This window comes from Bidens hawaiensis, unplaced genomic scaffold, assembly GCF_021521415.1.
Source record: "Bidens hawaiensis isolate Kalapana, Puna unplaced genomic scaffold, B.hawaiensis_p1.1 tig00017761_1, whole genome shotgun sequence".
Classification (NCBI taxonomy): Eukaryota; Viridiplantae; Streptophyta; class Magnoliopsida; order Asterales; family Asteraceae; genus Bidens; species Bidens hawaiensis.
The window spans coordinates 106943-119106 of NW_027492679.1; the positions used below are offsets into that span (position 1 = coordinate 106943).

Consider the following 12164-nt stretch of genomic DNA (forward strand, 5'->3'; position numbering starts at 1 on the left):
CCCTGAAGTCGTAAAGTCAACCCAAAAAAGTTAGAACCCAAGTCAGAAAAAGAAGCTACATGCAAGGTTCAGACTTAAGTTCAATCATCCAAGGACAAGAAACATGGCAACCCCACCTAATTAAGGAAAATTTATGACTAATATAGTGGAATGACCCATACATCCAAGTCAATGTATTTATGAGCCGTACTAAAAATAATAGTTTTTGTTAAACTTAAAATAATTGTAGAGACATTTAAGTGTTAATCTCGTTGTAGGATAAAAACCACCTGAAAAATAAAAAACAAAAATTTATTCTAAGACCATCTTTAATCGGAGGTTTGTAGCTCAACGAACGTCGATGTGGAAGGAGAGAGACATATATGGATTAGAGTGGGTGAGAAAAGAGAAGCATGCAGTCGTGGAAACAGATGGCTAATGATTTATAAGAATGGAACTATGGAAGTAGTCAGGAGCGGTTTTTTTTTCCTTTTGAGGGGGGGGGGGGGGAGGTAGAATTAGAGTGACATGGAGGCTGGACTGATCTTTGGCATTGATGTTCTTATGTTTATGTTTGAAGCTTTTATGATCTTTGAAGTTGTAAAAGCACGCTTATAAAACTTGTCAAATAATAATAATAATAATAATAATAATAATAATAATAATAATAATAATAAAAGTTGTAGATTGATGATTAAAACATATTGAGCAGATTGAAGGTGTTTTTATTACTTTAGAGAGACTACACAATTATACATGACAAACTTTAAATTTAAAAAGATATTGTAAATTTAAATACAGAAAAAAAAACTTACTTTTGGTGAGGAAGCCGAAATAAAACTATTTTTTCTCTTCATATATTTTTGAGTAAAGTGCCATTTTCATCCACGTGGTTTGACAAATAATGCGAATTTAGTCCAAAAAGTTTATTTTTTTGCATATGGACCCTCCACGTTTCCCAGTTCTTGCCAATTACATCCAAATCACTAACTCCGTTAAATTTAATCGTTAAGTCAGGGGTAGACATGTCTTTTCACTATTCTTTATTATAATACCTATATCAGTGAATTGTGGTTTTCGTTCTTGTGGTTTATCCAGATATGCGGTTTTAGTCCAATAGTTTCAAGTTTATAATTTTCTTCCCTATGGTTTCATTTCACTTACAATTAAACTCGAATTCCCTAATCTCATTAAGTTTGGTTGTTAACCCATCAGTGTGCCCTTCACGTGAGGGGCAGTTTTGTTCCTTCTTTTTTTTTTCTTTTTTCCTAAGTACACCCAGCCCCTCACGTGAGGGTAGTTGCGAATTAGGACTAAGGTTTATTTGGGGAGAAAAACGACAAAATTGATCGTCATATGAGGGCACACAAATGGGTTAACGACAAGACTTAACAAGGTTAATAAATTCGGGTTTAATTGCAACTGAAATGAAACTTAAACGACAAAAATTGCAAACTTGAAACTATTGGACTAAAAACGCATGTTTGAACAAACCACAAGGACGAAAACCACAGTTCACTGAAATAAGTATTATAATAAAGAAATAGTGAAAAGACATGTCTACCCCTGACTTAACGATTAAATTTAACGGAGTTAGTGATTTGGATGTAATTGGCAAGAACTGGGAAACATGAAGGGTCCATATGCAAAAAATAAACTTTTTGGACTAAATTCGCATTATTTGCCAAACCTCAAGGGCGAAAATGACATTTTACTCTATATTTTTTAAACGGATAATACACACCTTCTAAAATCTACTCTAAAATCCATCTAATGATCAATTTGTAAGACTTAAACCCACAACATTTTAATCTTACGCTACTAACCCATCAACTTCTCTTTGTCTTATGTTTTGTAGTTTTTTTCCACTACAAACCCAGAAAGAATAACAAATTTAGTCCCTAGTGTTTAATTTATAACTGAAGTAAAAGGAAAAGTCCAAAAATCTTGACTTGAAAGCTCAAAGTGACTAAACAATACAATGCCGGGACTTGTTTCTACAAATCATTTAAAGGGTCATATTCACCTGCCGAGCATTTGGCGGATCTTACCACCGCCAATAGCATTCATTATAATATGTTTTAAGATGATATAATATAATATATTAGCATCTTCAGTTTTGAGACAGGTACACGGGTATGAAACAGGTTTTAGCTAATCAAGCAGGTGCACATGATCTATTGGTCTAGTGGTGAACGTCTACCTCATTGATACATGCGAAGTTATGAGCTCAATTCTTGAAATGCAAGAAAAGGTGGAATTTTCGTGTTAAGAAATAAAGCTAATCAAGTAGGTGTTATCAAATACTATATGATATACTCATACCAAACCAGCAAAAGAACTTATAATTAACCACACACCAGCAATAGAACTTATAATTAACCACATACATGAATAATCGTCCTGAATGTTTCATGTTCCCAAGTATCGTTCGGGTAAATTTCGAGCGCTTTGCTTGCGAATGCTAGCAGGATTTCATGAGTTAAAGTGTTTTTAGTAAGAAAAAATTATGGACGTACAATAAACAAGCCATGTGTTTCTATTGAGCAAAAGTGATAATATTGGTGATAAAAAAATTTACATAAATAAACAAATCATTATTACCGAAAACCCATGAATACAAATTGTTATAGCACAAATGGCACATGCATGCTTTCACTAGGATGCTTTTTTATTGATGGAACCAATGCTCAATAATTATGAAGTCCTTTCCAACTTAAATATTATCCAAACTGAATGGGCAAAAAAAATAAAATCACAAATGCAAATATGCAGAACCAGCATGACTGCTGATTGGCTCATTCGTCTTCATCGCTGAGTAATGCAAACGAGAAGGGTGCGAATTTGTACCCGTCTCCTTCATAAAACTTGTTTTGGAACTCCACCCAGTGGAGCCTTAACGCATGTAAAAATGCACTTAAGGTTTCCATCACTAGCAACACTCCAACCGTTGCAAAGATGAAAACGATTACGCCAATAGCAAGAATAATTACATTATTGTACCTGTTCACATTCAACACAAGTTCCAACAATGAATGAAAATGTGTTTTCACAGTTTGGTTTTAATAATTATATTTTTAAAGAGAAATATAAAAAATTTTGATTATTTTTTAAGAAACTTACCCCCAAGCAAGAAGAAGAACCTTCTCGTAGAACACAGTTGACAACTCTGAATGCGCCAAGCTGAAAGAGAAGTGCATTATCAGTCAGGATATTACAGTGATACCGGAGTCAAAGTCAATTGCCAGTCATATTAATTCAAAGTCAATAGCTGGTCATATTAAATCAAAGTCAACTTCTGGTCAAACCATGCTTGATGGCCAATTTGTACATTTAAGATTTTCCTGTGCCATTATAATATTGATGCTCAACACCTAACATCCAAACTAAGAAAATAAAGTTTATAATTCCTAATATTTAGGCTCCGATAACATTGAATCTGCTGAATTTCTAACAATTTGATATGACGGTGGACGAACACCCAACTTTCTGAATAAGCAAGAAATAAAGATGAAACTTTACCCAACATTATTAATAATTTAATATTACGTGTTTAAAGATGCAAACTATAATATCTTGTTTCAAGAGAAAGATGAGAGTTGTAACAATAATATATACCTGAGTGCCCATAAACGAAGGTATGAAGCGGTATTCGACACTGCCCCAAGTACAAACTCTATTGTATGAATAAGTTGATGAACAAATACTTCACTGAACTCAAATTCTTCATGATCATGTGAATCATGACCTGCCTCCGCCTGTAAAGATTCTTCTGTCTCTTCAAGGGGCATGTAAGACTGACCTTGATGTGTCTAAAAGGCCATAAAAAACAATGCACAAATTAAAAACAACACGATATTATGATAATACAATCTTAAAAAATATAACTGTGTGTTTGCATGGTGGAAAAAATACCATACCCTGTTATGTTGTGCCTTTAGAATGAAAGGCTTAGGTAGCAGCATCCATGGAACAGCAATTAGAGCTAACAGTAGCAGCACAAGCTGGTAAACGAAATGAATCGTGTCATGTTTATTATATAACATTTTTTTATCCAAGATGAAAATTATTGTTGCTAGAAGAATCAAACCTGAACCGTCTTCTGGTTTGCAAAAAGCTGGTTTTCACCAAGATCATCAGTTGGGCTAAGAAACATGTATATCATTACATGATATAAATCAGCTTGTGAACCAGTGACCCACTTTACAATAATAAGGAGGGAAAGATATCCAAATAGGCCATTCAAAAAGATCATCTGGGGAATAAACTGAAACCTGGAATTTGCAAAATTTGCAAAAATAGAAAATATTATCAGCAAAGTTAATAACAAATCTCAGATTTCACCAAACTTACCAGACATTAACGGGATTCTTAAAGTAGATAGCATTAAAAAAGCTGAGTATTATTCCAAGGTTCATTTGTGCTACCCCGATAAGAATCGACATTTTCATCTTTAACGAGTTGAGAAACGGCAATTCACTTCGACTCCCATGCCAAGCGGGATCCACACCAAATGGATATGTATCACGCACCTTTATCAAGCCTATGGTGGTAGCCTCACTGCACAAAAGCATAAAGTTATAAAGATACAGAACCCATGTGCGTGCGTGGCAAAGAGGCGGAGGGAGGAGATAAACTACCTGCATGCAGCATCACGACAGGCGTATGCTGAAGGACTGAATAAAGCAAAAGGAACCGAGAAAAACTCGTTATATATGAAACCAGTGTAGATGGAAAAGAGGGCCATCAATAATATAACATATCGACCACCAAAAGTCATTTCCATTATGTCTCCAAGCTTCTGTATTCATGAAAATGCATAGATACTATCAGTCTCCACTTGCTAAAAAAATGATCACATTAATTAAACTGGTCACATTAATTACCTGACTTGAGTATTTCTTCTCCCTGAATATTAAAAACAAAGTTGCCAGTAGGATGCATATGCCATGTCCCCAATCACCAAACATAACCGCAAACAGGAACGGGAACGTGACAACAGTAAACACTCCAGGATTTGCTTCTTGGTACTTAGCAACACTGCAAGAAGAGTACAAAGTAATATAGATGCTTATTGGTATGGAATGAAAAACATATGTAACATTCACATAGACTAGAATCACAATTGTATATCATAAATCACGCACGGAATGAAGTACAGAATAATGCTTACCCGTATGCATCAACAATTGTTTGAAATGACTCAGTGAACTTATTTGTCCTGAAATAGGTTGGAGGCAACTCTTTTGTGTGCAAAACTTGGAAAATGGCACCAACTTGAGACTTTGAGTCAACTGTCGCCAGCTGCAGTGCATCTTGAATCTGCAAAACAAGGTTTATTAAGTTACGGTAGAGTTAGATATAATTAATCCATGCTGCAATTTGAAATTTAATATCATCAAAACATTAACCCTAAATAAGATGCATATGAGGAAGAGCATGAACATAACACCTGTTGGGTGGCAAATACGGGACTCCAGCCTTCAGCCACAAGACATTTCTTTGTCACATCAATGCTAAGCATGTTCAGCGTGTGATAGATTGATTTTTCCTTCCGGACCTTGAAAGGGAAACATGAGGTTCAGTGATCTATATAAAAACAGATTCATCTATACCTATCTATATATAAACACGCATATGTGTATCTGCGTGAAAATTGTAACAGGTAGACTTAAGAGATGTACCAGCTCACTCCACTGTTCGTATTGTTTCCCAATGGTTTCTAACAAACTTGCACGGTGCAAAAGTCCAGCATCAATTGTTGTTTTCAGCTCAGATAGCCTTCCAGATACCTGGAGAGTGACAGTTTACATAATCAGTGTCTTTATCAAGGCCTGGTAAATATATGTGATGATCAAAAACTAAAGAAGGATGTTGAGCACCTCAATTATCATCTGGGCTTGTTTGCCCAAATCTTCAGCATAAGGGTAACGGTTTGCTCCAAACGCTTCACATATCTTGAGAATTTTGCTCTTTGCTCTTTCTCCAGAAAAGAAAACCACAAAAACATTCTTCTCAACCTGTACAACAGTAGTTGTATTTTAATAAGCATACAAAATTCACATTTAACTGAAATATTTCCTTTAGTAAACAATATATGTAGTTGACCTTTTCTCCTGAATTAGGATCAATAACAGCTTCATCCACAGAAGATTGCCTCAGAAACACATTTCCCCTTGTAGCACGGAATAATATTCTTTCAAAAGCCATGGACCTTCCTTTGGGCACAAGGCCAGTTAAAAACCCTAATTTCACTTGTTTCCCTTGATCAGCTGTTGACTCCTACACAAACATCAAACAGAATCAATGACTTTAGAACCTTCTAAAATCTACACTGAATTGTGAAAATGAAAGATTAACTACATAGCAATGTACCTGATCCTTCAATAGAGGAGTTTCCAAAGATTGTTCAGCAGCCTGTTGTGATGAAGCTTCTGTTTGTTGAGCTGTAGCCCTGCTTTGAGCCTCTTTAAAAAACTCACCAGCCTATAGAACAGTTTAAATTTGAAAATATATACAAAGAAATAACAGCCAAACTTATTTATAGCACTTGATATACCTTTTGCAGAACAAGCTTATATTCTACAAGTTCATTATAGCCACGCTGCAACTTTTCATTATTTGTGTTGACTTCAGTAAGCTCGGCTTCAAGATCTCCAAGCTTTACCTAAAATACTACAACGAACAAGAAAGGATTAGTTTCAAAAACATGGTTCAAATTAATGCATATTGTATACGTATAAAAATGTGTACATGCCTCCAGTTCATCCAGATTAAGTTCAGCTTTGGCCTCAGATTTTGCTGATGATATGATATCTGCCTTTGACATTTGATCTTTGAAGAAACGCAACTTTCGTGCCAACTCTGCGCATCTTTTAATCTTCACAATAGAAGCAACTTAAATCACAATCCCGCTTAAAAAAGTCTCAAGAAGTAATGGAGGTACAAAATTGTATGATCTAAATTTTTATGTTATGATAACTGAGAAATATAACTAATCTTCTACTAAGTCTCTAGTTGATGTTGAAGTAGATCACCTCTAGTTTGAGACTTGGAGGGTAAGTACAAACCTTACAAAAATTATAAAAAGAAAAAAAAAAGCCCACCTGACCGGCATATGTCCTCTGGAAAGGGCTTTTCTCTGCGTTCAGCTGTAAAGATGCATAAAATCAATATTAGATCTTCACTAGAAACCAAATCACATAATAAGCTATTAACAGAGAAAAAACAGCAACAATAAGGCTAATAATGTTTAAAAATAAACCAGGATCCACTAGAAATGCACTAAAAAGGTAATAGAACACCATAAAAAGCTCTTCTTCTTTATTTTGCAAGTGGAATAAACATATTATGTTTTAATCAAGTGTATAATATCCCATAACTAAGTTTGTGAATTCAAGTAAGTAGTTCAAATCAATTGCTTATAACCTAAAACAAAGTATGAACTACCAAAATCAGTAAAACCCTAGAAATAAGATCTGAAGAAAACACTAAAATTACATCATATAGCAAGCATGGATGATCTGAGTAATTAATTAAGCAATTAAGTGGAAATAGAAATGAATTGAAGTGTTTACTGACGTCTTTGAATTGAATAAGACCGATGTCTCCAAGGTAAGAGGCGGTCAACCGAGCGGATTCGATGGGAATGATGACTTGAACCAACTGCATAGGCTCTGACCGGAACAGATCCATCGGAGGACAACAGCCACCACCACCATACTCCGTCATCTCTGATTATTATTATTATTATTATTATTGCACCACTCACTCAGTAATATCTGGCCAGCACACAACACGATCTCCCAATATTATCTATTTATCACCAGCCACGTTCTTCAGATTGATTATTTTGTTTTTTATTGCTTTTATTCAGGGTTTTGTTATTTACGGCTACAGCTAAGCTAATATTTTATTTTCATTTATTGACCGGAAAATGTTAATGTACAATAATTATTTATCGTCTATGTATATTAGGTACGTAAATGACGTTTAAGTTAAATACAAGTTATGTTTAAGGTTAAAATCTAGTTATGCTCAAATATGTTTTTTGTTAAGAATAAATAAAAAAATTGATTGATTGACGATCAAAATTTGTTTGTTTGAACGATCTGATGATAACTGGACAGATAATGTGACGTGATGTGATTTTATTGATTAATTTCATGAATATAGGTTGTCTTGTATCTAATGTATGTAAAAGGATTGTGTTAGATCTTTTATCTTATAAATTTATAGTTATCAAGTTTAATACAACTATTAAATTTTGGTTGTACTAATAATTAATTAAATTCTTAACAAGTTTTAAAATTAGTACACAAATAAATATTTTTTGAAAAGTTAAATTATATTAAAAAAAACTAGCAAAGCAAGAAAGAAAGATAAGTACAAAATAAAATTAAAACAAGTGAAACTCATTTTCATATAGAATCCATTCATTATTTAATTTTTCTCTTTTTAGGTTTATCTAATATAGTTGTTTATCTAATATAGTTGTTTTCAACCCATCACGAATTCACGAGTCGCGACTATCTTTTTCTCATCCAGGGTATTATCTTTTACTTTGTATTTTAATTTAGATATAAAATATGGCTGTTGAAATATTTTTATTATTATTTACTTGACGTCTCTTTTAAACTATTTATTATTAACAAAAAAACAATATCAACCAGAGAGGTTTGCCCCGATGGCCAGAAACATGATAGATGACCAAGGTGTTCCGGGGTCGAATCCTGATTCCAACCGGATTTTTCCAGAGCATTAAAACATATCGTTTCTTCGGGCGGGGTAAGCAAACTAGGTTTTACCGGAAATACCAAGCCAAACTTGGATGCCAACGTGGATCCTAATCATGTCAACATAGCTGGCCTGAGTGGGGTGGTGGGGCGCAACTTGATCGCGCAGTGCTAGCTTAACAGTGAAAGTTACCGTTCGAAAAAAAATAATAAATAAATAAACAATATTGATGTGACATATTTAAATCATTCACATGTGAGTGGCTTTGATTACATTGTTATCTTCAATGTTATTATTCACGTACTTCATTTGAACTATAAAAGTTATCATGTCAAATCCAAATATCCAATGGTTGGCTGGCATATATGCAATGGATTTTTGGAATATTGTCCCAACCAAAAACATGTTTACTACTATATAAACCTAATTATTACTCATACTTCAGAAGTCCATGATTATAGAACACTAAATAAATATGTAAGTAATGTAAATAAATCTAAATAATTTGATTCGTATTTTTTTAAGAAGCTGTGTTCATTACATAGAAATGAGTTGCTTATACACACACATAATAATAATAATAATAATAATAATAATAATAATAATAAAATCAAATTAGCTTATTCACAAGTGTAGTAATTTTACGTTGTTTACATACACATGTAACATGTGGATCACCTACATTATATGCATAAACAAACATTCAAACTTTTTGCAGTATTATTATTATTTACTTTTTTGGTTGGAATTTTAAGAGAAGGGAGAAACAATGACCATCTCATTTATCTCATACTTAATCAGTGTCTGAACTGAAACCTATTCAAACCAGATACCAGTTTGGAAGAAACCAGTTCAACCTTGATATGATCTGATCCATTTGCGATTGAGAACTCATTCGTTAGAACCGAGTAGGTCCAAACATATCCTTTACAGCCAAACTCAAACTGGTTCTGACCAGCTTTGAATTAACCCGATCCGATTGGGCCCAAAACTGGCTTTGTAAATCTCTAATAATCTTTTACTATTCAAATTTTTAAAGAAAAGATGTTTCAGTTTTATTATTTTTATTCTTATATAAGTTTATGTTCTTTTTCTTTTTTTCAAAAATCAAGTTAAATTGAGTAAATTTATTTGCTCGTTCCGATTAGACGTGCACAAAAAAACCGGTTCCGGAACCTAACTGGTGGAACCGAACCGGAACCGGTTCCAGTTCCAACCCGGTTGGAACAATACCCGGTTTGGGTATTTTTGTACCCGAAAATCGTACCCGGTTCTCCTATTTGTATGTCAGTACCAGTTCCAACCCGGTTCCTACCCGGTTCTTAATTGGAACCGGTTCGGTTCGTACCCGGAAAAACCAGTTCCGACGGGTTTTTTAGACACCAATTAGCCGTTGGAACCGGTTCCAACGGTAATATAGCCGTTGGAACCGGTTTTTTAGACACCAATTAGCCGTTGGAACCGGTTCCAACGGTAATATAGCCGTTGGAACCGGTTTTTGAGACAATAGATCCGTTGGAACCGGTTCCAAAGGTAATATAGACGTTGGAACCGGTTTTTGATGCCCAAACCTATATATAACTTGTTTCCATTACTTGTTTCACCACCAAACTCAAAAACAAACTAAAATACTACTCCTTTAGCAAACCCGTTCCTTTACCCGACCATCCAACTAAATATTATTATGGCACCCATCAAAAAAACTAACAACAAGGCTAAGAAGAGTGTTTTTGTTGCCCCCGTTCCTGTTACGGAGGACCCAAGGGTTGTTACGGTAGTCAACCATAACCGCAACCAAGACATATGGAAGAATTGGGATTTGATTGTGGATGACGAAGGTTATCAAAAGGCTCGTTGCAAACTATGTGGTTCAATATTAAAGCACGATTCCAACTCTACTTTGAGAAAGCACATCGAGAAGCCATATTGCAAGGCGTTGAAAGGGATTGGCGCGACCGATCAAATTGACTAGGGTAAAGATGGTACACTATTTCGTTACAACACGACTCAAGTTCAAGATAGAATGGCAAAGTTCGTTATTCAACGAGGTTTGCCGTTTAACCACTTTGATGACCCGGAGTTGACGTCGTTGATTCGCGAAACTCTACAACCGAGATACACACATGTAAGTCGTACTACCTTAAGACGTCATTGTATCAGGTTGTGGGAGTGTGCTAAAAAAGAGTTAATCGAGTCTTTTCATTCTTTAGAAGCCATGGTTAGTTTAACTACCGATGTTTGGTCGGCACCACACGGGTTGCCCGAATCATACATATGTGTCACCGCTCATTGGGTTGATCCGGTGACATGGCAATTGATGAAACGCACCATCGCTTTTGAAAACTTCCCGTTCCCACATACCGCCGAAAAATTGTTTGAATTACTTGATGAAGTTATAACGACTTACAACTTGAGAAATAAAATATTTTCGATTTCGTTTGACAACGCTTCAAACAATACTAAGGCGGCTGAAAAATTTATCATTAAATATTCACCACCTTGTTTCGGGGATTTTTTTCATGTCCGATGTGTTGCACATATCATCAACTTGGTTGTTCAAATAGGTCTTGACAATGAACACATTTGTGATGATTTAAATACTTTAGACTTATGTTACAAGATGTCTTCAAAAGTGGTAAAAGAAGACATCTTGAATATAAGAACTATTGCAAGTCGGTTGAAAGAAAGTATTTGGGGCCGAATTGGGACGTTCCAACCCGTTGGAACTCAACTTGTCATATGTTAAAGTGTGCTTTTGCCCAACGCCAAACTTTACAAGCTTTTCATAACAATCTTGTTGAAGAACGCGAGGCCGATATGTTTCCGGAAAGTGTTTGGGTCCAAGTCGGTTATTTGTTGGAGTATCTTGATGTGTTCAAAAAGTCAACAACAAAATTACCGGGAGTCTATTACCCTACTAGTTGTTAGGTTTTGCAAGAATTGTACTATATGTCTTGTGTTTTTAAAAGCTTTGCGGAAAAGAACAAACTCTTCGAAAATATTGTTGCGGTGATGAAAGAAAAGTTCATAAAATATTTTGAAATCATACCGCCGGTCTTTACTTGTGCCGCCGCATTAAACCCCTATTGGAATGTTAATGGGGTTGAAACAACGATTGAGGAAATATTCGACAACTTAGGTATGCACGAGATTGACCCGAAGTTGTCGACGGAAGCGAAGGACAAGTTCAACAAAAACCTTCAAGACCTTTATAACATTATTTTCAAATGTATGGTCCAAGCACGAGATCGTCTTTTGTGAAAAAAACAACAACTGGTAGGCCGTGCAATGACCCACTTATAAACTTGATGAATGGGATTCGTGAATCGGCATCTAAGAGGCAAAGAGGAAACACACCAAGTAGCGAACTTGGTCGATATAGTGGAGCAAACTATGTTGAGGGCGCAACGGTCGACGAAATTCGCAATATTGATTTGTTGGCTTGGTGG

General features: G+C 35.1%; 1 protein-coding gene across 1 annotated transcript; it reads right to left on the bottom strand.

The window, feature by feature from the left end:
• Nucleotides 1–2567: 2567 nt before the first annotated feature.
• LOC143554569 (V-type proton ATPase subunit a3-like) lies at nt 2568–7825 on the bottom strand. Its single transcript, XM_077044291.1, has 18 exons — nt 7561–7825; nt 7086–7130; nt 6737–6859; nt 6539–6646; nt 6355–6465; nt 6088–6261; nt 5862–5999; nt 5664–5771; nt 5432–5539; nt 5153–5301; nt 4866–5019; nt 4620–4780; nt 4333–4539; nt 4070–4253; nt 3900–3983; nt 3598–3791; nt 3103–3162; nt 2568–2982 (listed from the first exon to the last, which is right to left on the bottom strand). Exons 1-18 carry the CDS (start codon nt 7708–7710, stop codon nt 2778–2780), a joined length of 2463 nt encoding a protein of 820 aa, XP_076900406.1. The 5' UTR covers nt 7711–7825; the 3' UTR covers nt 2568–2777.
• Between the last annotated feature and the right edge of the window lie 4339 nt (nt 7826–12164).